The sequence below is a fragment of the Centropristis striata genome, chromosome 10 (assembly GCF_030273125.1).
Source record: "Centropristis striata isolate RG_2023a ecotype Rhode Island chromosome 10, C.striata_1.0, whole genome shotgun sequence".
Classification (NCBI taxonomy): Eukaryota; Metazoa; Chordata; class Actinopteri; order Perciformes; family Serranidae; genus Centropristis; species Centropristis striata.
Window position 1 is genome coordinate 30,061,202 of NC_081526.1, and position 26,307 is coordinate 30,087,508.

General features: G+C 39.1%; 1 protein-coding gene across 3 annotated transcripts in view; it reads left to right on the forward strand.

The window, feature by feature from the left end:
• The window catches only part of dnah7 (dynein, axonemal, heavy chain 7), a 94,709-nt gene that overhangs the window by 24,388 nt on the left and 44,014 nt on the right, over nucleotides 1-26,307 (forward strand). For all 3 annotated transcript variants that reach the window (XM_059343646.1, XM_059343647.1, XM_059343648.1), the window contains exons 21-35: nucleotides 967-1,165; nucleotides 1,974-2,114; nucleotides 3,335-3,547; nucleotides 3,630-3,739; nucleotides 4,960-5,128; nucleotides 5,889-5,991; nucleotides 7,148-7,275; nucleotides 7,577-7,789; nucleotides 9,338-9,436; nucleotides 9,805-10,053; nucleotides 13,815-13,964; nucleotides 17,518-17,700; nucleotides 20,904-21,080; nucleotides 21,364-21,495; nucleotides 25,247-25,468. In XM_059343646.1, coding sequence (XP_059199629.1) covers nucleotides 967-1,165; nucleotides 1,974-2,114; nucleotides 3,335-3,547; nucleotides 3,630-3,739; nucleotides 4,960-5,128; nucleotides 5,889-5,991; nucleotides 7,148-7,275; nucleotides 7,577-7,789; nucleotides 9,338-9,436; nucleotides 9,805-10,053; nucleotides 13,815-13,964; nucleotides 17,518-17,700; nucleotides 20,904-21,080; nucleotides 21,364-21,495; nucleotides 25,247-25,468 — 2,488 coding nt within the window. The remainder of the gene's footprint in view (nucleotides 1-966; nucleotides 1,166-1,973; nucleotides 2,115-3,334; nucleotides 3,548-3,629; nucleotides 3,740-4,959; nucleotides 5,129-5,888; nucleotides 5,992-7,147; nucleotides 7,276-7,576; nucleotides 7,790-9,337; nucleotides 9,437-9,804; nucleotides 10,054-13,814; nucleotides 13,965-17,517; nucleotides 17,701-20,903; nucleotides 21,081-21,363; nucleotides 21,496-25,246; nucleotides 25,469-26,307) is intronic.

Below are 26,307 nucleotides of genomic sequence, written 5' to 3' on the forward strand. Positions count from 1 at the left end.
TTTGTGCACAGCGAGAACAAGTACCAGAAATACAGAGATATGAAGCAATATAAAGAAGAGGAATGACTTTGTTTACCGTGTGACATTCAAGAAGAGTTAGTAACAATAAGAAGGACTTCAGCAAACATTGCACTTAAGTTGCAGTGACATTACTTATGAGCAAGGACAAGAATGGGTTTTGTAATGGCAAAAGTCACAGGACATGGTGTGAATGTTAAATATTGGTGAGTTGGATAGTGTTGGAGGAGGTTTTTAGAGGTGCAGCTGGACTTTATCACAATTACCCAACTAAACGCTAACACACCTAATAATTTCAGTCCTTAAATGTAGAAAAAATCATACTCATAATGTGTGAATACTGAAAGTGAGCTACCATAATTTTAACATTTAAAGGCTAACTCCATACTAAAATAATGGTTAAATTAATTTATGACCTTGGAAGTAGTTTTTTGACGATCAGACTAGTTTTTTGTTGAGCTTTTCAGTGGTTGTAAACTGCTGTTGTACTGATGGAATACAACAGGGGCAATCATCATCACTGAGCACAGATTTGCCAGTGCTGTAGTTATCTCGCTAAACCTGGCTTAGTTTGACCTTTAGTGAATGAAAATCAGCAGCTGGTGTTCAGGTGGAGATGCAGCCATGCTGAAAGGCAAGAGCGCTGTATCATGGAACTTGATTTTAAATGAGGAAGACCAAGATCAGAAACAGTAAAAAAAAAAAGTGTTGTAGCTTTGTCTGCAATGTTTCATTTTTCAACATTTCACAGCAGAGGGACAGACATTCAAACTGGGTGTACCGTTACTCTTTCATGTAATAAATGATAAAATCACTGTCTGCAGGGGGGATGGGCAAGAAAAGAAATGTGCACACTCAAATGAATATGGACTAATAAACCACCCTCGCTCTCTGGGTTACCAATAACAATTGCAAGTGATTACATGTTCTTGCCTTACTCACCTCCAGGGTGCAGCCCCATCTGAAGAAGTGCTTTGAAGGCATTGCTAGTCTGGTGTTCACTGATGTGCTGGACATCACCCACATGAAGAGCAGTGAGGGTGAAGTGGTGCAGCTGCTGGATACCATTTCCACCTCCAAAGCCAGGGGTCAGGTGGAGAAGTGGCTTCTGGAACTCGAGAATGGCATGATTGCCTCCTTGCATAAGGTGTTATGTGAATTCTTATTGGAATTTTGTTTGAGCTTCACATACATGAATGCAATTTTTTTTTGTAATGTTCAAAATGGTTGAAGTGTGGCTGTGTGAGGTGTTACCTACAGAAGATAAAAGTTTGGAGAAGCAGGCAAGAGTATGGATGCGTAAGCTAAGTCAGGCACTGCTGTGGATGGGGGCAGCAGCAAAAATATTTTAGCCACTGTAAAAAATGTATTATAACTTAAGTGTACACTATATTTAGGATATTTTTACCACTTGCTTTCAGACAGCCCTTTCTGATGAGGAACTAAAGCTGTTATCCATATCCATCTATGCTCTCTTCAAAGCCACTAGACTCCTTTGACAAAACAGTGATTTTACCTTACAGAACTTTGGAGTTGCTTATCCACTGCTGCCTCAATCTGTTAGTTTATTTTTGTTATTGTGTCACTTTGGTGAATCTGAACCAAGGCACTGGGAAACCAGCAACTCCTGCTTTCGGCAATGTGAACTTACTCATTTTGTCAAGTACTTTGTAACCTTGTCAAAGGAGTCTGGTTTCGGGCTTCACTTCCCCTTTACTTCAGCAATGGGCTGTCTGACAGCAATGTAAAGAGGTGAAAATAACTTTAATATAGCGTACACTTAAACTGATATTGATTTTACGTGAATAAAATGTGCTTTGCCGCTGCCCCCGTCCACAGAACTAGATTGCTTAGCTTCTGTGCTGGTACTCCTGCCTGCTCCTGACTATGGATAAGTATATCTTCAGATCTGAACTTTCCATTTAAAGCCTCTGTCCCTCTTGTGGTCATTGTAGGTAATTGGGGAGGCAATTAAGGCGTACCCCAATGAGTTGAGGAACAACTGGGTGCGTGCTTGGCCAGGCCAGACTGTGCTCTGCGTCTCACAGGTCTACTGGACGAAGGATATTCATGAAGCCATTAATTCAGGACAGAAGGTGATAAACTGTTTATTGTTAAATGCATTATGTATACTGAATTAGATACTGCATTGTTGGGCTCAGGTTATTTTTCATAGTACAAAGCACTTTATATCGCTGCCTGGGATCTTTGATGCAGAAACTCCCTTCCAGTTACCCCCAGTTTGTGCCTCTCATGTGCAGCATTGTCATTACATTTGAGCTTGTGTTTTTCTAAAGATACATCCCTTTGAATTCTTTTTGAAGAACCCAGCAGCTCTTTTAACAAGACGTGCTGCTGTTTTGAAGCTATTTCAAGAATCCTCAAAGACGCTTGTAACCATCTGGATAGCCCGTCCACTGCTTGCACTTCTTAAAAATTTGATTTAAGTCACCCAGATCGTAATTAAACATCTTTTTATTGTGCAACAGAATTAATTATTTTTAGAGATATCCTTAGCCCACATACTTACATACTTAATTTTGTTAAAAATGAATCAAACAAGCCTGTTTTCTTAAAAAAACATCATCTACAATATGCTCTGATGTTCCATGATGTCTTTATCAAAGCTGTAACCATGGTAACAGCTAGTATCTGTAATACATAATCTACAGTATGCTCTGAAGTTGCATGCCTGTATCAAAGTTGTAACCATGGCAACGCAGTCCTGTGAAGTATATGTCGGACTGAACATGAGAAACAAAAGAACATAAACAAAAGAATTAAAAAGTTCTCAAGATGAGGTAAACACAGTCTGATTAGTCTCAGATAAATTGTGTACAAACAGAGTGCTTTCAATGAATGTGGTACTTACAGTAATGACTTACCCAGTGGATCCAAGCTACCATCTAATTGACAGCCTTTCAGCTGTAAATGCAGAGAGCGAAGTGGATAGAGGAACAGCTGGTCTGACTGAGAATTACAAACCATATTAAAGCTGTCACATCAGTTGAAGAGCACCTATATCTCATAAGCTGACACACCTTATTTAACTGATGCAGCCAGCAGAGGTCTGCAGTATAATGCTGTTTTATGAAGTTAGAACGGAAAACCCCTTTGTATCACAGGTTATATTTTTCTTTTAATATCCTTCAAGACAGGAAAAGTGTGGTGTTTTTCTCGCTGACACCTTGACAGTGACGGACTTAGTAGTTGTTGCAGGGTTCAAACTTGCGACCTTCAGTTTATAGATGGCTTTTTGATAGCATCCTCTCCAGCCCACTCTGCCTTCTATTTAATCATGCCACTCTCCCCTCAGGCATTAGACGCCTACCTGGAGCAGAACAACAGACAGATTGACGACATTGTGACTCTTGTACGTGGTAAGCTATCCAAGCAGAACCGAGTGACCCTGGGAGCCCTTGTTGTGCTGGACGTCCATGCCAGGGATGTGCTCGCTACTCTGGTGCAAAAGGGAATAAGTGACGAGAACGACTTTGAGTGGCTTAGCCAACTGCGCTACTACTGGGTGGTATGTAAAAGTGGCAGTTTGGGAGGGAATTCCAACTCAAAATACAGTGATTGACTTGTAAACTCTGCATTACACTCTGCAGGAGAACCACCTCCAGACCAAGATGATCAATGCTGGTTTGCCTTATGGTTATGAGTACCTGGGCAACACTCCACGTCTGGTCATTACCCCACTCACTGATCGCTGCTACCGGTAAAACTACGACACACTTTACTATCTGTCCTTTTTTTAAAGCTTATGTGCTTGAGATGCTTGCAGTTTAAAGTCTTTTCTATCTAATGACTCGACAAACATCAATGTGGAGGCAGCTCCTTATATCCCTACAGCATTAATAACCTACCTTGTTATGCTGTCTACAAGAAATCTTCTTCTCCCGTTTTAGATGCAAAATTCTTGTCCATCCATTATTAGTCTCATCTAAAAGAGACTTATATTTTTGCTGAGCTACTGGGAGTTCCTCCCTACCTGTGTTCCTGGAAATAATTCATCAAACCTGTTTGTTTGGGCACGATGCTCCCTAGTGAGCCACTAGGGCTGTTTGCCAAGTTTTTAAGATAACTGCCAGAACTTGGCTGACTGAGTCTCTATGAGGCACGGGGGTCATGCTGTTTTGGCTGTGAATGGCCATTTACTGAATATTGCACAACATTACAATAATATTAATGACATTGCAATATTTTAGGTAAATATATATATTTATGTTAGATTAAAGATAATAGTGTGTTAATTAAACCTCAAGCATTTTCATGAACCATCTCTTTCAGGCTTCACATGCTTAAAAATCTGAGAGGATTGAAACATTGCTTCACCAGGAATAAATTATCTGGAGCCAATTTGTGTGCAGACCTTTTCTTGTCTTACAGTTTGTGCTTTTCATCTTGCACCTGTTTTGAAGTTTTTTCTGGATATGCGCACGCTTCCTTTCTCGGTGTGAGAATAATAGGAAGGAATTTTGTTCAACAAATATGAATAAATAATAAGAAGTAATGAAGATATGAGGTTTAAACACAAACAAAAATCACACATAATTAGGTTACCGATCATACATTTGGGACAATGACGTGTGTATAGTATGCTGCACCTCGCAGAAACGTAATGAAACACACTTCGGTTTAGAAATCGGAATTCATTTTAAAAACCTTAAGAGCAATCATTGCCTCAGTTCATTGCATTGCACATTACAGTATGTAGAAAAATGAGAGTATATGTGTCAGAAAGCCTGACACTCAAAAGCTGCCACCTTCCACAGTACAGCTCCCCTGCAGTTGGCCTCTCAGTCAATTCAACATGTTACTAAATGTTTTGTCAGCAGGGTAGAGTGGATCTGTTTTGACGTGTGTCGGTAGATAAAAAATATTGTACAGTGAGGAATCATTGACCGCATTAATAACTGTCTGTTCCTCCTACTTCAGCACATTGTTTGGTGCTCTCAGCCTCCATTTGGGAGGGGCCCCTGAGGGCCCGGCTGGCACAGGAAAAACCGAGACAACCAAAGACTTGGCCAAAGCAGTTGCCAAGCAGTGTGTGGTCTTCAACTGCTCTGACGGACTCGACTACATTGCTTTGGGCAAGTTCTTCAAAGTGAGTACAGTTATTTTACCATCAGTTAAGATTAATAGCTACACTTGAAATCCAAACTTCAAGTCTCACACACATCAAGCACACATCAGCAAGAAACCTTTTTCCTACGCACTAGTGAAACTAGTTCTAATAGTTAATCAGAAGATATTTCTTGTTACCCTTGTGTTTCAGACGGAAGTCTGCCAGAACAGATTCTTTCACCTTGGGATATTCCACTAACATAACTCGACACTTTAAAGAGTCAGATAATAAAAGGTGACAGTTAGATTTCACCCAGTCCCAGAATCGTGTACAAGCAAATTTAAATGTCGGTTTCAATGCACCACTACAACCTGTCCTTCCACATATAATGCAGTATAGTAGTGCATTTGTTTGCCTAACATTTTGCAAATAATAATATATGGAGTCAAATACAGATATACATTGTTCCTGTTATAGGAACTTTGGAATACTAACATTTGTCCTTTTTAAGATAGCACTGCACTGATGGCTCAGTAGTGTTGCTAATCAGTGCCGTGTGATTATAGTTTTGTGTGTGTTCTGAATGTAGGAAGCCACAGGAGCCACATTAAATGATTGCAAAAAAAACAACATTATTGTTTACACTGAAATTGCTTACACCCTGCTGAAATTTACTCCCACGTGCCATACTGAAATAGCTCTCACATACTCAGGCAAAACTTGCTTATATGTACTTTTTTGAATATGTATTATTGAATTGTTTGTGTGCATCTTTGTGTGTGTGTGTGTGTGTGACCAGGGCCTTTTGTCCTGCGGAGCTTGGGCCTGTTTTGATGAGTTTAACCGCATTGACTTGGAGGTGCTGTCTGTAGTGGCTCAACAGATTCTCACCATACAGAGAGGTTAGTGCTGCTTTTTTTTCTAATACATTCTGGCTTTCTTTCCCTTTGGTCTTTGCATAAGCTGGCAGTATGCCAGAAATACTTTTGGTACATTCTTCCGCACCAGTAAAAAAAAACCCCAGAAAAGAACAGGTTTTAGACTACAAAGAGCTGCAACATGGAGCTGAGGCAATTTGTGTAGGCTGGCCAGCAAAACTTCAAGCACAGCTTTGTTCAACGTAGCAGGGCAGTGTCTCCTACGTATTTGTGCTACGGGCGTCGAATGTCTTGTGTCATAAGATGCTAGAGCCAAAGGGGTATACAGATTTTTATTTTTGTTGGTCCACCACCACCCCCCCACTTTTGGAGGACAACTTTATTTTTATTTACAGAACAAGAAAAGGTCAAACAACTTGAACAGAAAATAAGGCAAATAATAAAATAAATAAAGAGTAGATATTTACAACACCAGTTGTTGTTAACATTGATTTCTGATAGTTATTAGGTAGGAGGAGGGTTATTGTGTGGCCATACATATATGCTGATAAGCCAATCAGCAGACAGACAGACAGACAGACAGACCAATGGGGGAATTTTATGTAAATGCTACAAATGCGTATGTGTGTGTGTGTGTGTGTGTGTGTGTGTGTGCGTGTGTGTGTGTGTGTGTGTGTATGTGTGTGTGTGTGACCCAGTTTTGTTGAATGAAGTATACAGATTTTTCTTAGTCAAAACTTAAGTTTGAAAATAATAGATTTATGTTAATTAACTTTCTAAAAAAAACTATGTTCACAGTTGTCTTTAACCCTGGAGGTTTTCCTCATCTAAATCATGGCTAAAGTTGTGAAGACTCCTCAAGCAAATTAGTGATTTTAGAAAAAAATCAAATCAACTTGAAATTACTTTTTTGACCCTAACTGTAAGTTTTGGTGGATTTTAATGCCTCCTATGGCCATGAGGGTTGTGTATTTTTTATGGGCATCGAGGTGCGCATGTTCATGATGTGTGATGGGCATGTACATTTGTCATCTACCGATATAGCACACGGTTATGGCAGACATGGCGTCGACACATATGCTCCTCAGGGTGTGCTCATTACAAAGAAGTGTCCAAAGAGACAGCACTAGAGCACGCTGATCTATTCACATACCATATCTAACTGCATCTGTGTGTCCAGGAATTTCAGCCCATGTTGAGATGCTGATGTTTGAAGGGACGGAGCTAAAACTGGACCCCTCTTGTGCTGTGTTTATTACTATGAATCCTGGCTACGCTGGACGTTCCGAGCTACCAGACAACCTCAAGGTGCCTCATCAGTTTTTTATCAGTTTCTCAGTCTGTGAACACAAAGTTTGGGGCATTTTCAAATACATAATTGAATAGCTTGAATTATAGTTGGAGAATCAGCATTGTGCGTGTTTCACAACTAAAAGTAGTTCAAAATATAGGCCTTTTATGTCTGTGTCCAAGCATAACTGATGTAAAAACAGAAAAAAAATAAAAGTTAAAGAACATCAGAGAAATGCAGAGCTTTTTAGAACAACTTAAGTTGAAATGTTTTGAAATGGAAAACTTTTCATTCAGCAAATGTCTTTCTTTGCACCAGGCTCTGTTCAGAACTGTGGCTATGATGGTACCAGACTATGCAATGATCGCAGAGATTGTGCTCTACTCATGTGGCTTCGTGACTGCGCGGCCCCTGTCCGTGAAAATTGTGGCCACTTATCGACTCTGTTCAGAGCAGCTGTCCTCGCAGCATCACTACGACTATGGGATGAGGGCTGTCAAGTCCGTGCTCACTGCTGCTGGAAACCTCAAGGTATCAACACAGACAGCTGTAATATGTTGGGATTTTTTTCACTTTTTTTCCCACAGTGTCATTACACATAACCATACTGCCACTATCAGCATGTTTGTTTTTTTGCTTCTTTTTTTTTAAAATAAAAAAACCCCCTCATACTTTCATTGTGACAGTTTAGAGATAATTAAATTGTTGTTTCTTTTCGGGGGCAACACATTTTAATAAACTAGAACAATCTTTGATCATTTATCTAAAAGACAAATGTAAAAATAGTCCATAATTGGGGTGCAACAACTTTCAACTCAGTCTGTGTGTGGATGAAAGTAGTGCTGAGCAAGTTAAAAGACAATTATGCACAAAGCTGTGTTTAATGTCTTGCCTCATCCTCAAAATAGATTTGCTTACATTTTTAATGCAGAGGAAGCAAGTTTACTTTAAATAAGGTTGAGCTACATAGATACAATTCTGTGGTACTATTTGGATTGTGTGCACAATAGAAAATTTCTTTATGCCACTCTATGAAGTAGCAATCTTTCAAACACAGTGAGGAATCTTAAGAATTGGCCCAGACCTCCTTATTTTCCAAACACAATATGACAAAGTGTTTTGCAGAGTGCAGTGATGTGTGAGAGGAAAAAAGAGCTGTCAGTCTGGCTTTCAAAGAGTCAGATTGACAGCCATTTTTTTATTCACACGGTTGATATGCCCCTATTTTGGTGAGTTGATGCATACATGTCATTTCTTTCAGACTTAGTAAGGACACTAAGCCTGTTGCCTTTTAATATTTGCTTTTAGAAAACTAAGAGGTGTCATTTAGACTTGTCCTTCCCAACAAGGTGTATTTGTACCCCAGGGGTAGCATTACTTCTGCTCTTGGCAGGGGGTACGTGATAAGATTGTAGAGTAGCTTAACTAATTAAAAACAAAATAAAATTAGGATTTGATTAATATAATATATCCACATATTAAGTCAGCTCGAACACTGCATGTTGCAGTTATGTAAGTATGTGAAATCTGGTGAGCGAGCGAAAAAAAAGTTTAAAGAAATGGACAAAAGTAATCACGTAACATTTCAAATGATGGCAAGTAATGGATAAGCAGTTCAAATAGTTGGCTTAAAGTCAGTGATAACTGTTGAAATAGTTAACATTAGCTAAATGGTTGACATAGATAGCTAACAGTAATGGATAAGGGGTAAATATAGCCATCTATTGTATTAACTGTTTATAGTTAGCTCAAAGTATTGAATAAACAGTTGAAACGTTCAGCTCTAGTTTAAATAGTAGGAGAACAATTGTTGACCAAACCCATCAAATATATACAATCCCATTTTATGAAAAAATGACAACATCCACTTTTATATAATAAATATAGAAACCTGGCTGATTTAGACACTTACTCCACCTGCTAACTGATGTATCTTCTTGAATAGATTGCTTGTGATTGTCATTTGCTCAGACTGACTTTACAGTGACACGTCTTCATAAAGCTCCACGATTCAAATGCTTCTCATTACATGCCGTTCTTCTCCTTTTCTCCTCTTCTTCCGCTTTTCCTGCACTTTAGCTCACTTTTCCAGAGGAGAATGAAGACCGCCTGCTGCTGAGATCCATTATTGATGTCAATCTGCCCAAGTTCCTGGCCCATGATCTGAAGCTATTTGAGGTGCAATAGAGTGGTGCTCCTCCTGTCTTGATTAATGGAGCGATACACATCAAGTGATGTCAGCCCGTGTTAATTCCAGTCAGTTCATTTAGAGCCACGATGCACAGGGACAATTTAAGTCTGTTTGAGTCAGAACAGTTCACTGGAGTGTGTATGTGTGCGTGAGTGAATGGTTGTTTGCACTGGATTTCTTAATATGTGTGTGTCCATCATTTGTCAGAATGTCCTCCCCCCGAGCAGCTCAAGGTGAACATGTGTGTGAATTTGAGTATGTTTGTGTGTTGTTAGTTAAAACTGGATTCAAACAGTTTGTTTAAGCATGTGTATTCAACTCTAAGGTTCCTTCCTCTTCTGGCTTTCCTCCTCAGGGTATCACCTCTGACCTTTTCCCGGGCGTCAAGCTTCCAGAACGGGACTACCACGTCCTGCTCGAGGCGGTTCGGGAAAACTGCAAGCGCATGAACCTGCAAGTCACCGATTTCTTTGCTGAGAAAATTCTACAGATCTTTGAAATGATGATTGTGAGGCATGGTTTCATGCTGGTGGGTGAGCCGTTTGGAGGCAAGACCAGCGCCTATCGTGTGCTGGCAGCAGCCCTTCATGACGTCTTTGAAAAGGTATGATGTCCAGTTTAAATCTTGGGTTGATGCTGTCCTAGTCATCAGTTGATAGTAAGAATTAGGAATATGCTAATTGTGGTGGTTGGAGAAACTGGGAAAGAATAGTATTTTGGGATAAAAGAAGCGGAGAAAAGTGGCACATTAGCCTGCAAGTTGCATGTCAGCTAACTATATTTTTAGTGATTCCTTACCTGGTCTTGATCCATTGCTACTTTAAACCACTTTATTTTCCTGGTTGCATTTCCCGTAGTTGTCCTTGAGGTTCAGCTTATTTATTATGTCGTGTAGCCAGGTTTTGTTTTTTTAAAAAGGTATTTTTGTTATATCCCTATTTTAGTTATGCGCAGGTCGGGGTTTTCAACCAACCTACGCATCCCGCATTTATTTAACAATTTGACCCCGTCCATCCTGCCCGCACAACCGCATCTATTTTCACAGCCCGCCCTGCCGCTATTAAACACACGTCTTGTGGCTCTCATGCTTGCATAGCTTATCACAGGAATTGCACTTCAAGTAGCCAATGCTGCTGTCGTCTACTGCACTAACTACCTCACAGAAATTGTCCCAAACATGAGGTAAATGCTGAATATGCTAATTGTGGTGGTTGGAGTAATTGGGAAAGAATAGTATATTGGAATAAAAGAAGTGGAGAAAAGTGGCACATTAGGCCGCAAGTTGCATGTCAGCTAACTATATTTTTTAGTGATTCCTTACCTGGCACTAAGTCTTGATCCATAGCTACTTCAAACCACTTTATTTTCTTGGTTGCATTTCCCGTAGTTGTCCTTGAGGTTGAACTTATTTATTATGTCCCTGTCAGATATTAATCTGGTCAATTTGTCAAAAACTTTGGGAGACATGCCTTATTTTCACATGGTTAACCATGCATTCTTTAATTGTTTTATATTACAAAATTTTGAAGGGGTTTCCGGAGTCCTTGGGACATGAACTTGCTCCATCAGTAAAAAATCATATAAACTTTCATGTCAAGAAAAAAATATATGTTCCACTCAATATCCAAGGCTTATCTGAGCTACATGTTTTTCCCAAGTAAACACATCCATCCAATTTGTCAGAGCTGTAGTCTTTGTTTAGTAGTTATCGATCTCAGAGAGAAGAGCAGAACTGGCTTGTTGTATTTACATGGCTGAGAGGGCTGAGAGGCATCCCACCAAGGAGACAGATGAAGGCCTGCTGATGGAGCGCCTGGGAATGCCACATTTATCATCGTCATCCTTGTCGTTGCACGTCCACTGATCATGTCCAACCCTCCCTCCCCTTTCTCTTCTTTTTTCTCTTGTGCTTTTTTTCAGCTACATGCCTTTCTCATTGTTTTTAACTCAAAGTGACACATTGTCTGAAAAGCCGTTTGTTGCAGTTTTTGCTTCTCTTCCTCAGTTAACAGAAGTCCTGTCATACAGACAGTAATCTTCTAAGTAATTTATGAGTCTCGACAGAGACAAGTTGGTGAATTGTGTGGCTTGTAATGCTCATTTTTGCTGCTTCTTTACCTGTCAAGGAAAGAATTCTTATGTGTATTCACCAGCCACTTAATTATGTACACATTACTATTGCAGTGTTAGACCCCCTTTTGCTTTCAGAACTATCTTTGTTTTTAGTGGCATGTGTAGACAAGGTGCTGAAAAAATATCTTAGAGACTTAGGTCCACATTGACCATGCATTTGCTGCAGATTTGTTGGCTGCCCATCCATGATGTGAGTCTCCTCCTTTCGAGCACACGACTCATTGAGCTTTGTGACATAGCGCTTTATCCTGGAAGTAGCCATTAGAAGATGGGTACACTGTGGTTATAAAGAAAGTGCCAAGAAAATATCCCCCCAAAGCATTACACCACCATCAGCCTGAACTTTTGTTACAGTGCAGGATGGATCCATAATGTCATGATTTTCCATGCGAAATTCTGACTATCCTACTAAATCGCAGGATGGATGGATGGATGGATGGATGGATGGATGGATGGATGGATGGATGGATGGATGGATGGATGGATGGATGGATGGATGGATGGATGGATGGATGGATGGATGGATGGATAGATAGATAGATAGATAGATAGATAGACTTTATTTATCCCAAGCTGGGAAATTACAGTGTAGCAGCAGCATTACACACAGAGACAATGACAACACAATTAAATAAAAAGAACAACCTAGACATACTTCAAGCAATAAACTATAAAGAAATACAATAAAATACAATAAAATGTAATGTAAAAAAAAAGTGTCTAAAGAAGGAGTATGTATTAAGGAGTATAATTCCAGTGCAGAATAAATATGAATATGCAGTATAAAAGTATAAAAATGTTGGTGCCGTGAAACAAATAAGGTGCAGTGACGTGTGCATAGAAAAACACATAAAGTGCATAACGACTGTATGTAATGAACCAGACTATTATTTGTTATTGTACAGCGTGATGGCATGTGGCAGGAAATATTTTTTAAATGCAGTCCCCTTCATGTTGGCAGACATAGGCCTAACTAAATATTCACATCAAATTTATTTTTCATAATAATGGTGTCTGACATTTTATGTAGTTAGGTAGGGGTGAAATGCAACAGCTGTGACTGACTTGCGATTGCTTTCACGGATGTATGTGCAGCACTTTTGTACAACAGCTTCTCCGCCTGAGACTAAGAATCTGGCTCCGAATGTGCAAGGTGGGTGCACCCCTTTCAAGAATATTTTGGCTTTTTTTCGGTACAGTGGAAGGAAGTGGAGCCCATTGTCCCCAACTTCTGTCACCAACAAAGCGTTTTCACTCAGAGCACTGCGCTCAGTGGATGCCTTCTCTTTTTCGAAACCATTCTCTGAACATCTAAGAGATGGTAGTGAATCATGAAAATCTCAGTAGGTCAGCAGTTTCTGAAATACTCAGACCAGCCCATCTGGCACCGACAGCCATGTAGATTTAAAATCCTGTAAATCTCCTTTCGCCCTCCGTCTGATGCTCGGTTTGAACTTCAGCAAATCATTTTGACCATGTTTACATGCTTAAATGCATTAAGTTACTGCCACGTGATTGGCTGATTAGATATTTGCAAACGGCTAAACAGGTGTACCTACACTGCAAAAAAAGCCAACTTATTTTTTGGCCTAAAACAGTGATTTAATTTGGTAAAACTTGGAAATATAAATTACTGACATTTAGGGCAATAATGTAAGTTAGCACAACAAAGGAAGCCAGTTGTCTGCTCAAAAACAAGTTGGTGAGTTGTTGTTACTTATATCTTTAAGTTGGGGTTCACAACAAGGGACAATAGTTCTGCTAACTCTTATTTCTTTGTTGTGAAATTCGGTCATTAGCGAAAGCTAGCAGCTAACTGATGCTAGCGGATAACTGATGCTAGCGGCTAACTGAAGCTAGCGGCTAACTGATGCTAGCGGCTAACTGATGCTAGCGGCGCTGCTTCTTACAGCTACAAGAGTAGCCATTAGCGTATCAATGCTAACTCAAAATTGTGGTCGCAACATTAGCTGAGTTGAGCAAACTCAAAAACAAAACTTAAAATATTTAGTTTAATTGTCCAACTTAAAATTGTATCGAAGTTTGTTGCCTTGAAATTTTGAGTTCACCCAACTTTTCTTTTTTGCAGTGTAATAAAGGTGTATGTACATACTGTATCTAATTTTTATTTGTCTCTGCTTTCCCTTTTTTTTTTTTTGGAGTTGTTTGGAGTATCTGTGTATAATCTGTCCCTGTGTGTGTGTGTTTGTATGTATGTGATTTTTAAACCAGTGTTTGATGGAGGAGAACCAGGTGCAGATCACAGTTATCAATCCCAAATCCATCACCATGGGCCAGCTGTATGGCCAGTTTGACCCCGTCTCTCACGAGTGGTCTGATGGAATCCTCGCTGTCAGCTACAGAGCCTTCGCTGCCTCAGAGGTAAGAGTACAGCAGTTCAAACAGTTTAAGCCACAAACAAGCAAACAAACATACAGTATTGTCTAACTTGTGAACCAGCATGTTAATTCGGCGACATACTCCTTTACACCCTCATACAGATGAAAATGTTCACACTGGGGAGCTGTGCAGGGTTAGTCGCACACCACCTGTTCCTCTTTTGGATACAGAGCACTTGAAATCCAGCATAATTGCACCATGTGGTAAAATTTACATATTCATATAATATTTCACGCTGCACAAACCCTGATGTAGCACCAATTTAGAAGAGGATGTAACACCTCCCATTGGCTCCCACGGCTTTCCATGTGCTTAATACTGTTTATATTCACAAATAATAGCTTAAAATGTTGACCTCGACCGAAACCAACACTTTATACACAAATCCTGTTGGGAAGACTGTGGTAAAGCTGTTTAATCCGTTCTAAAGCTCCAAAGGAAGGAAAATCATTTCTTCTCATTCAGGAATCCAAAAAACAGAGACCAAAAGCAAAATACCCAGCGCCCTACTTCAAAAATGTCTTAACATTTTACTGAAACCAGTTATATATCCCTCACACTAACAGACACATTCTTTTACTTTATTTTTAAGTTTTTATAAACTATTTTACACAAATCCCGAAACAGTTGTTCACCATAAATGGTTTCAGAACAGTCTTGATTGATATGCTTTGTCACATCTGTCAAAAGACTCAAAATGGACAGACTTTCTTCATATGAGAGTTTAGCTGTAAGAAAGAAGTAAACACTTTCCCAGTGTAGTGTCTATCATGCCTCCAGTTTCTGACTGGGGTCAGCTGGATCACAGGTTGATGTAAGCTTTCCAGCGTTCTATCATTCAGTAGATCTTAAAGCTCTAGCGTGGCTTGTTGAAACTTTCTGCTCTTCACCCTTTTTTTTCTCCTCAAGAGTGACAATCATTACTGTTTGTGTTATATTCATTATTTATCTTTTCCACTGGAATTTTGGGGATTATGATTATCCCCAAGAGGGGTTGGATGATCTAATAGAGGCACTTGCTGTTATTTCTCTATGTTTACATGTATGACAGTTTAGCTCTGAATTCTCGGCTGTTAATATGTGACAGGACTACACAATGGTAGTTGCTTATCCATACCTTATCAATGTTCAATGCTGCCTTCTTTAGTGTTTTTACAGTGGTGTTTTTTTTTACTGAAAGAGTTCTGACTACCGCTCTTTTAATTACATCATCTTGTTGCTCCCTCTACTTCTGCAATATTATAACAGATTTCCAACTGTTGAACTGGCATTACCTACTGCTTATCTTAATAAACCAACTCCTAATAATCACATATTAGTAGTGGATTGAAATTGTGATACATGTGGGTGGAATCTGAAGTTCTCCTTTGCTCATGTAGGCCATGTCTAGACATCACTATTAAATTGAGGTGGTTTCATAACCAACTGAAAAACTCCTTGCAATTGACAAATATTATCAGCATAGATCACCAACTCTAAAACTGAAGATGTCTCTATGGTAACAGCCACTTCGTGTTACCAGGTTGTTGTTTTTTTTTTAAAAAAAAAAGGTATTTTTGTTATATCCCTGTCTTAGCTTCTTTATCCTGGGCTGTTACATATAGCTCATGTGACCCTGCCCGGGAATTAGTTATGCGCAGGTCGAGGTCTTTACCAACCCGCGCGTCCCGCATTTATTTAATAATTTGACCCTCTCACATTTTCACAACCCACTATTAAACACACGTCTTGTGGCTCTCATGCTTGCATGGCTTATCACAGGAATCGCACTTCAAGTAGCCAATTCTAATGTTGTCTACTGCACTAACAACCTCACAGAAATTGTCCCAAACATGAGATTTAGCAGCTTCGCCTTCTATTCTTTTTACTCTGTATTCTCTATATATTCTGTGCATATAAGGGAAGAAGTAGGCTGTATTGGACATATGTAATCCTTAATGACCTGCCCCACCCGCCCCGCCAATAAAGTGAACTTTACCCGCGGGTTACTGGTTGGCAAATTCACTACCGGGAATATCTGCTCAAAATAGACAGTCAGGCTACCGACCTTTAAAGTAGCACTGAGATGACAACAGTAAAGATGGAGAAATATGTTATTGTTCCATAACTTCTTCCTGTTGGTCAGCATTAAAGCACGTTGCACTTGTGGCACATTCCAATGTGTGCAACATACTCAAATGTTTCAAGTATAGGGAACTAAGCAATGTGAAGATGACACCTGTATGCATTATTGTCGACTCAGTCTCAATTAAGGAGTTTGGGATGGATCATTGTACAATGAGCATGACATTTCAATTAATTTCAAGGTGGTAGAAAGAGAGGCTACAGTGACAGGGTAAACAAAAGAAACATTCTGCTGTCTTGTTAAATTTAGATCTTTAATAACGCTCTTCTATTCATGGACACATAATAGACACACATGGGCAGAAGACTTACAGATGGCAGTGGAGGAACGTCATAATGGAAAATCATTTGTTCGCCCTATTCTCAAATTGTTTCCAAATGAAGTTGTCATTTTAAAAATTGGCTCGGTATATAAAGTTGTCATTTTACAAATTGTTCTTTGTGTGTGTCAATGAATAAGGAGTGTAAGGTATGGTTATGACAGCCGAGGCAGTACATACTGATGCAATGAAAATAGAAAACAAGTACAAGGCTTGTTTTAATTCAGTTTCGAAAAAAGTCATTTTACTCTCTTGGCAAAAGTCTTTCTTTTTGTTGCTCTTTTTTCTGCACATTTTACTAAACTAATTTGTGTGTGCTAATCTGCAGTCAGCAGCAGGGTAGGGTTTTAAACTCTGCATACACAATGTGATTCTTTTTTTCTTTCGATTTTTTTAGTGCCAACGCTCTCTGTCAGATCATTACATTACAGTATATTCACTTCCCTCACAAGCACCAGATGGCCCCAGCCCAGGCATCTTCCATTTGTTTATATTACAACAAATCAATTTAAAGCACGGCTCTTGCCAGCCCATTTAACTGGAGAATTGACGCTTGTTATCAACCTCCATTATGACAGTGTAGGTGTTAATTTCATTCATTTAGAAACCATTCTTTGCATAGACCAGGAGCTCTTTCTTGACCTTGAAAGTATTCACCGGGGTTTCTGTTAGTGGGAAATAAATGAATATTGTGTGTGCATATGATTATAGGATACAGGCACTTTGTTGATAAACCAACAGGAGTTCTTTTCATGCACTTTAAAGCTTCTTTTAAATTTTAAAGCTCCATGAATACTGATAAAAATTCTGTGTATTTTAGCTCTGCAAACGTTATGGTAAATTTAGCTTGTCTTTTCCTTGAGGCAAAGAGACTCCAGAGGTTTTAAAGGTTTATGTGTTAAACTATCTGGCTGTCTGTCTATCTTTTTGTGCCTCCTTCCATCTGTCATACACTTCACCAAAGGCCCCCAATATGGTCATAAACTGTGACTGTTTGTGACCTTTCTTTTCCTGTACATACACATGGTATTTAGCTATAAATGAAAATGTTCTTTCAAGGTGTACGCAATCCTATTTGTTTATTCTCTCAGAGCCCTGACAGAAAGTGGCTTATCTTTGACGGCCCAGTGGACGCTGTGTGGATCGAAAATATGAACACGGTCCTCGACGACAACAAGAAGCTGTGTCTGATGAGCGGCGAGATCATTCAGATGTCACCACAAATGAGCCTCATCTTTGAGCCCATGGACCTGGAGGTGGCATCTCCAGCCACGGTGAGAGGAACCTTTACTTGGATTAAGGGTTTCATGCTTTTCCATTTTGATGGTTTCCATTCTCCAATATAGCTGAGGAAGGATCTGATCTTATTTAGAAATGTACAATGTTTGTACACATATGGTAGTATTCTTACTCTAAACATTACAGACGGGTCTCCTAAAAATGATATTCCCATGTACTCGAACAACACTATCAGTTAGGTTTCAAGGGAAATATATATTTCTTGCGTGTCTTAATGTACTACAATTACATTTCTGATTAAAGCTTGCAAAAGTCAGTGCAGGGAGGAGGTTGGGTGGTTGGATCAAACACACACAGGACTTTCACCCCACAGAAGGCAAACATCCTTTTCTGACCCAAACCATGATCTTTTACAAAACCTAACCAAATAGTTTTGTTGCCTTGTTGTTACCCAACTGTGACTGTTTCACAAGGTTAACCATGTGTTGTTTTCCTCGGGGAGAAAATACATTTTTTGTTGTACTTTCATATAAACTTCTGTATAAACAGACTTGTGGCAAGTCATTTACTCACTGAAGCAAGTTTTTGCAGTAACGAACAAATGACAAGTGGAGTAGCATGAAGCATGCAGAGCCAGCCACTAAAATATAACAACTTCTTCCAGACTGTTGTCACAGTGTAGGCAGGCACATTGCACACACCAAATTAGTGATAACTTTGGTCGCGTCATTTTCTGTCACCAGTATAGCAATAAAGCTTGGCAGAACTAGCTAGCTTACTAGCCGACCATCCACTAGTTGTTTCTAAATTCCGCCATTCTTTAATGCTATACTGGTTACAGGAAATGAGCCCATCAGTGGGCTGGTGGCCAGCGGCAGCTCCTGGTCTAGCGGCCCCTCAGTCTCACCCTCTGCTGCTATGGGACTACTTCACTGTAGAGCCGACGGCAGCTCCAAAGACTGGCTGGGCTGCCTTGTTTTCTCTGAGCTGCCGACACATTTTATAGCCCCATAGACGTGTGTTTTCACCATGAAAACTGACAACAATCCCCACTGTGGTATGTACCAGCTAAATGACCACAGCAAACAGTGGAATGTCCATTCTACTCCTCTTCTGTTTCTATGGTTGAACATTGTGCTACACTGGACTGTATTTTGGGGATATATTCCATCTCTCCCACATCATATCATCTTTCCAATTACACAAACGCTTTCACTCATGATGCCCTACATGCCTGTCTTTATTACCCACACTCGAGTATTCATCTCAGTGGTCACGCCCTGGTGCTGTCTGTTTTCATTTACTGTTCTCTAGCCAAAAAGTGTAGAGTTTGCCGAAAATGGAATATCATTTTTGTGGGTTTTATCTATTACTTCATTGCAGATCCCATTTAGTTGTTGTTTAATCTTCATTGAAGTGTCAGATGGGTGTAATGAATGCTATAAAGCTCAGTCACAGCGAATTACTCTATTTGAAAGTCAGTTGGTTTGCTAATTGCATTTTTGATTGACCACTTTTAAAAATATCTTCATGCATTTAACTATTCCAGGACTTTATTTTCTGACCAAATAAATGTATGTTCCTATTTTCTTTGCCTTCTCTATCCATTCATACCCAGTTGAGGAAATGTAACATGTAAATTGGCAACGGATAAACACATTTTTAAAATTTCATTTAGTTGATCTTTTTTCTCAGATTTTTGGAGGCTCTAGTTCACTTTGCAGTGCAGTTATTGTTACTACTACCTCTGCTGTTGTTTTGGTTGAGCATAGAAAGCCACATTTTAAGCCTGTAGTGTCAAAAGCTAATTATTTTTAATAGGCAATGATGACATTCACCAGGAGGGCCTGAATTTGAATGTTCATGCTATCCCCCCTATTGTGCAAGCATTTTTTCCCCTGAAGTTTCAAGTCAACAACTATTATAAATTTCAGTTATAATAGAGGTCACACGCCTCTCTATTCCTTAGAAATGAACTGAATCCATGTAAAGATCTTTTGCAGTTTATAAAAACATTTTTTGTAATTGCACATGTCCTTATGGCTCTTTGTTGAGGCATTAACAAAGGCTCTTGATTGCAAAACATGGATGCCTTAAAAGACTACCTTCACATCTCCCAGGCTCGACATTTTTATTAAAGAGACTTTTATTTTATTTTTGATTTTCTATGGCCTCGCATCTGTTCCTTTCATCATAATGTATGCAGAGGCATCAACATTTTTGATCAGAGTGAACTCCCTCCACTTTGTGCAGGATCCCTTTGGTGCACTGTTGATTTCTCTTTCCCTTTTCATTTTTTCCTTTTTCATCTCTTTCTCTCTTTGTCCATGAAAGTTACTTTTCTCCCTTAATGTTCTATCTTGAAATCTTACCCGCCTCCCCCTCCTATCATATCTTCAAGTCTCCTAGCTACAGCTCATACATTATGTCATCTTCACCCATCTCTGCTCATCTTTCTCCTTTGTTCTAACTTTACCTGCACTTCTTCCTGAAGCTATTTCTTGAGTGGGACTTGGAGCTATGGGATCTCATTAAAAAGCTTCTCTTTAGGAAAAGGTTGTAATATAGTCATTAGCTATTCATTAGACCTGTTATCACATATGCAGCACACACTCATTTATAGAATTTTCCAGTATAAATTATATGATGTTATTATTTGGATGAAATCCATAAATGTCATGATGTTGGTTCAAATTGTGACCACAAGACACTTCTTTGCTGATAACCATCATATTGTAATTCTGGGTGCTGGATGGATAGTTTTGCTCATTAGTTTTTTATTCTATAGCTGGTGTAGGCATTTCTCTATTTTTACAGCAATAACATGCATGCACTGAAGTGACCATTTTACTTCCTCCTACCCTCTTTTGAGCATGCAGAAAGTGTATGTTTTTTTTAATTTTTTTGCTTTTTTGTTTTGTTTTTTATTTATTCATCTATTAATATTTAAACTTGTTTTTTTATTGCTTGCAAGTTTGAAATAAAGACAATCAATCAATCAATCAATCAATCAATCAATCAATCAATCAATCAATCAATCAATCAATCAATCAATCAATCAATCAATCAAACCTGTGATTAGCCGTAGTCTTTTATGACTTGCTAAGTTTTCTTGCACAAGGAGGTGCACAAGTGTAGTTTTCCCTCAACCCACTTTAATTACAACATGCTGAAAGGTTATTAAAATAACTGCATAACTGATATGCTGCATATGGTTACACATGTGATGTGTTGGCAGGTGTCTCGCTGCGGTATGATCTACATGGAGCCTCATATGCTTGGCTGGCGGCCCCTCATGCTTTCCTGGCTCAATACTCTCCCCGCCTCAGTCAATGCAGCTCACAGAGACCTCATCACTGCCCTCTTTGACCGCATACTGCCAGCCTGCCTACAGCTCATTCGAAAGGCCACCAAGGTGCTGAACCATCCACAGCAAATACAGTTTATTTTCTGTCTTTTTTTTCTCAGAGGGAATTTTCACCATCTACAAAATGCAAAAATACTGCAATGATGTATATGTATTTCTTCCTGCATGTCTAAGTTTGAGAGTTTTGAAATAGTTGGTTTAACTATTGCTGTTTCTGGATTGTCAAGTTGAGTTAACTTTACTAAGTTTTTATTGACTTTTGAATCCTGTGGTATATTCAGACATCACTTCTGTTCGAGTTTTAATATGTGCTGTTTCTTTTTGCTTTCAGGAGCTGTCCCCAACCTCTGACACCAATTTAGTCAAGTCCCTGATGAATCTGATGGACTGTATGATGGATGAGTTTCATGATGAAGCAAAGATGAAGAGCATGAATGAAAAAGATATTTGCTCCTGGTTGGAGGTTTGTTTACACACCCACGTCAACTACTGCTACTAATTATTATAACCTATTTATAACTAGTAAATGAATATGTAAACCAATAAGTGGCTTGCCTGATAACAGATCAAATTGTCAACTTGTTACACTCATTCTCTATCTTCAGTCTGACATTACCTCCATCCAGACAGATTTTCCATGGGTGTCATTAGAAACAACATTTTAAGTTTACACTGATGCGTAGCCATACCACTAGTTTTTTTGTTGTTGTGTGAAACGGAACAAAGTGAAAAACAAACTACTACGAGCAATATTGAGAAGACATGACAGCTTCGATAGCAGTGTCTTTATTGCCTTAAGTGGCCTCCATTGTTGTTATTACTCCTCCTTTGTCCCGGCCCACAGCTAGACAACACTTGACTTCGTTAGTCCCAATCGTTAGTCCCGCCTGCAGTGTTCATTGAATTGATTGTTTTTTCAACTGAGAAATCGCTGTTTCATGTCACGAAGCCGGACAAATCAGTCAACTAGGTGGAGTGAGTGAATTCAGGGGTCTCGACTTAAACAAGTGGCCACAGCATCATAAAACAACCATTAAGGGTTATTAGGGGGCATTACTGAGTAACTGTAGGCCCACAACCCTACAAGAAGGTTTCACAGAGCAGCCCAGTGACCTGGAAGCAGTGCACCACATACAATATCCTCTTCCCACTAACACTAGTCACAACACAACTATGCCTCTGTTTCATAAGATCGGAGTGTTAAGAGTGTACTTGCATAACACTATTGGCACAAGGCAATATCCAAGACCTCCAGGACAAACTGATGTGTCACATTACAGTGAGACAAACAAAACTACTACTCAATTTTTATGTCACTGTGAATCTGAATAAAGAGGTTTGTCTTTTTTGGTTCAGGATACTAATTGAGAATATGATGACAATTGCAGTTGTCACTCTCATGTTTTGATCTGCCTTTCTTGGGTGTTTTAGGCCTGTGGTTTTGCTTGTGGAATCAGAAACACTTTACATTAAGGGAGACACTGAATTGAGTAAAATAACTGGTTTGCTAGGTTGAATGGCAAGAGATCCACTACAAAAATATACACTACAAAAGTTCAAGGGACACTGGCAATGTATGACCCAAGGCAGCTTACAAACCATCATCACAATAAACTAACTATAGACTGTATAAAAGAAGTTGACGTAGCAACTGTGACATCACCCATTGGCTTGTGGACTACCGTTTTGAAGCCTTGAGTTTGGCATTTTGGCCATCGCCATTTTGTTTTTTTGCTGAGGAAGAAGATGCTAAGATACCACGGAGTGCTAGCTAGCGAGCTAGCTTGGGTGTATTTGTAGTTTACTTTAACTTTAATATTAATTGTGATGCTAATTGAGGTTAGCAACAACAAGTTTGAAGCATTTTGTTCTTAACGTAACGAAAGGAACAGCGTTGCATGTCTTTACAAAGGATATATACTTACTAACTTATTTTTCAGCTACTGCACCAACTCCCAAATTGTGCTGATGTCGTTTTTACAAACAGTCTAGAGCAAATGCTATTACAAATTTCATAAAATTCTCATATTGCAACCCGTCTCCGGATAAGCATAGAAAATGGACCGATGGATGGAAAACTTTATCTGTAAAATTAAATTTAAAAACAACTATTTCCAATTGAAGTACAGCTATTTGAAAGGGGAGATTTGACTCATCCCTATTATGTGCTTGATTGTGTTATTTTCAGTTTAATTCAGACTGCTTTTTCTTCCAACCTCCCTGCATTCTTACATCTAAACAATGAGTTCACAGCTCAAGTCGTGGACTGAAAACAAAAGAATGAACTTTGGCATTGACCCTTGTGAAACCCGTTGCATTGCTCCTTCAACGCACATCCAGAACAACGATTTATTTTCACAAACAGTAAACTCAGATACAGATCACACCACAAAGCCTGCTTTTTTCCCTTTTACACGTACTGCCTCCACACAGGCCCACAAACAGTGAAAAAGTTTTAGCAGATGAGCCCTTTCCTCTGCCCCCTGCCTGAGTTCCAATTGATTTTTTTGCCTCTGAATCCTGTCTTTTGAAAGCACTGCTATTATCCCCCTGTGGCATGCTGCACTGATGAATGCTTTTCAACCCTCTCTCCCATGTTTCTCAGCCAGTCATTATCAAAGTGTTGAATTAATCAGCCCTTTTAACAGCAGGAGCTATCATGAGGCTGCTAAGCCTCATGATAGACCATTTCCAGTTCCTACAATATTCCTGCTGTTTTTTCCAACAAAGACATCCCTCCTTTCTGGATTCTGGTGTTTGTCTCATACAGGAATCTGTTCACTGGTTGATGCATTTGCATGGTTGCGGTAGATTTTAATCAATTCAATAATTGCACATTTTTGACTGCAAATCCCATGTCTGCACAGGGATTTTTTATCCTTAACTTTTTGATATTATCCATTTATGTATATTCACTGTGCAAACACCATCCCGAAGATTTTGTTCAATTTGTGGCTCATTGTCCACAGGTAAGCACCATAGGAAAACACAAAACATGAAGAAATAGAAAAATTGCTTCTAGAGAGGAAGCGATAATTTATGATAATTCCAGAAGAGTGCACTCATGCGCCAGGTGTGTGCAAGTCAAGTTGACCAAAAAGTTGCACAGTGTATCGCTACTGTACGTGATGAGTTAACTGATATAGGCATTTTAGCAGCTGGCTGACATTATTGAATGTTTTAATGAATTACTACTGTAACATTTGATTTAATTAATACAAACAACACAACTGTCTTACCTGAGTGTGCAAATCTGGACAGAAAACTACAACAACATCAACAATGTAAAATAGTGGTCGACCGATACAGGCTTTTTAAGGCCAATGCCGATGCCGATTATTTTGATCATCTGATCCCCGACATGTGCTGCCGATTTTTTTGGGCCGATTCTTAAAGCCAATATTGCCTTTTCTCCCTCCATTTACATGATCAAAATGACACAATGATAACAAATGTTATACAGTTAAACAAAAAAAAGAAACATTTATTAACAAAACAAACCAAACATATTAACAGTTGGATAGGAAACAATGTGTATGTTGTTCTAGGCCTCAAGGTGGTGGCGCCTCAGATGATCCACATATTTGATGTGTTTTTCTTTTTTCCGGTATCAGCAGCAGCTCACCAGTGAATGGCAGATGTTGCACCGAGCCTTGCCTGGTGTTGGCTCAGTGAAATGGGCTAACTGATCGGCAAACGCACACACGTATCGACCAATATATCGGTCTATCTCTAATGTAAAATGTGATTTCTGCCATAACTAACGTGACTGCCACAGCAAGTTGTCCTATGCAGCCCCTACCTGTAAGGAGGAACGAGGACTCAGCAGACAATACAGTAATGGCATAAAAACAGATGTTTGTTGGGACAGCAAAGAGACTTTGGAGTCATTTTTTTATATTTACATTGTTTCATAGTTACTGTATTTTTCCTAACTAGTTTTAAAAATGAAAGTATTGCAATGGACTGAAGATTATTAAATATAATGAATTGATTTATTGTCACATTCAAGGGCAACACATTGGCTGCACGTTGAGCAACTATGGTATATGGAATACCAAGCCATTGTATTATTTAGACTGCCTAAAATGAGTTACAGCATATAATGTAAAAAATGTAGAATGCTTCTTAATGCCATACATAATCATCATTATGTAGGCCCTACACAAATTAAAAAAATAAACCAGTAACTATTGTCTTTTCCTTTTACACAGGGCATCTTTGTTTTCTGCCTGGTGTGGTCGGTAGGTGCCAGCTGTGATGATTCGGGCCGGGTCAAGTTTGATGCTGTGGTCAGGGAAATACTGGACGGCCCTTTAAGTGAGGAGACCCGTGCCTGCCACGGCATTCTGGCCACTGTGGAGGCCCCATCCAGCCAGCTCACAGTGCCTCTGCCCAGTGAGGAAACAGTCTACCAGTATCGCTTCATTAAAGAGGTAGGGCTGCTTCAGATCTTTGTGTAGCTGAGACTTAGATTGATGTCTCAAAATCATTGTGAAACGTGTGACTTCTGTATGAGCTGCTTATGGAAACACCTGGGAGAAACTGCATGTGCAGTTTACATATTAAAAGAAGAACAATGGTGTAAAGACGAAACACTTTTCTGTCTCACTGTTATATATATATATATATAATATACATTATACATCTGTTTACATCATCATTACTGCAACAAACACACAAGTCTCTCTATATTATACATCAAGCACTTGTGGACTACAAAAGCTACATACTTCATCGCTCATTTGTGTGACCTTTATAAAGTGTCATGCTTCAGTCTCTCATATGGCTCCACCTGCCTTAAATCTGCTGCCAGTAAATTGTCATTAAATCATGGAAGATGGTGAAAAAAGCATTGTTTTCTCAGCAAAGAAAAACAAAAGTTCAGTTCCCCCATATAAGCAGATTTAAGATATTCTTTTGATTAGAAAAACTATGAAAATATTTTCCTGCAAAGGTTTTAAGGGACAAATAAATGTATGATGCATCTGAACGGTGTAATCTTTTCACATTATATTTTATTAATCTTCATGGTTACGATGCATACAAGATATTTTGGGCACAAATAATAATGAAAGGCACATAGTTTATCAGTTATCTATTTAATTTTACAACTCATTAGAGGAAAAGAGCTGGTATGGTTATACAGTAACAAAGAGGCTGCTGATATGAATCAATTCTGAAATGGAAATGGTCAAAGATTAGACACCTTTCATTTAACCATCTTTTTCTATTTTCCTCATAACATAGATGAATCCATTTGTGAGAAAAAGAC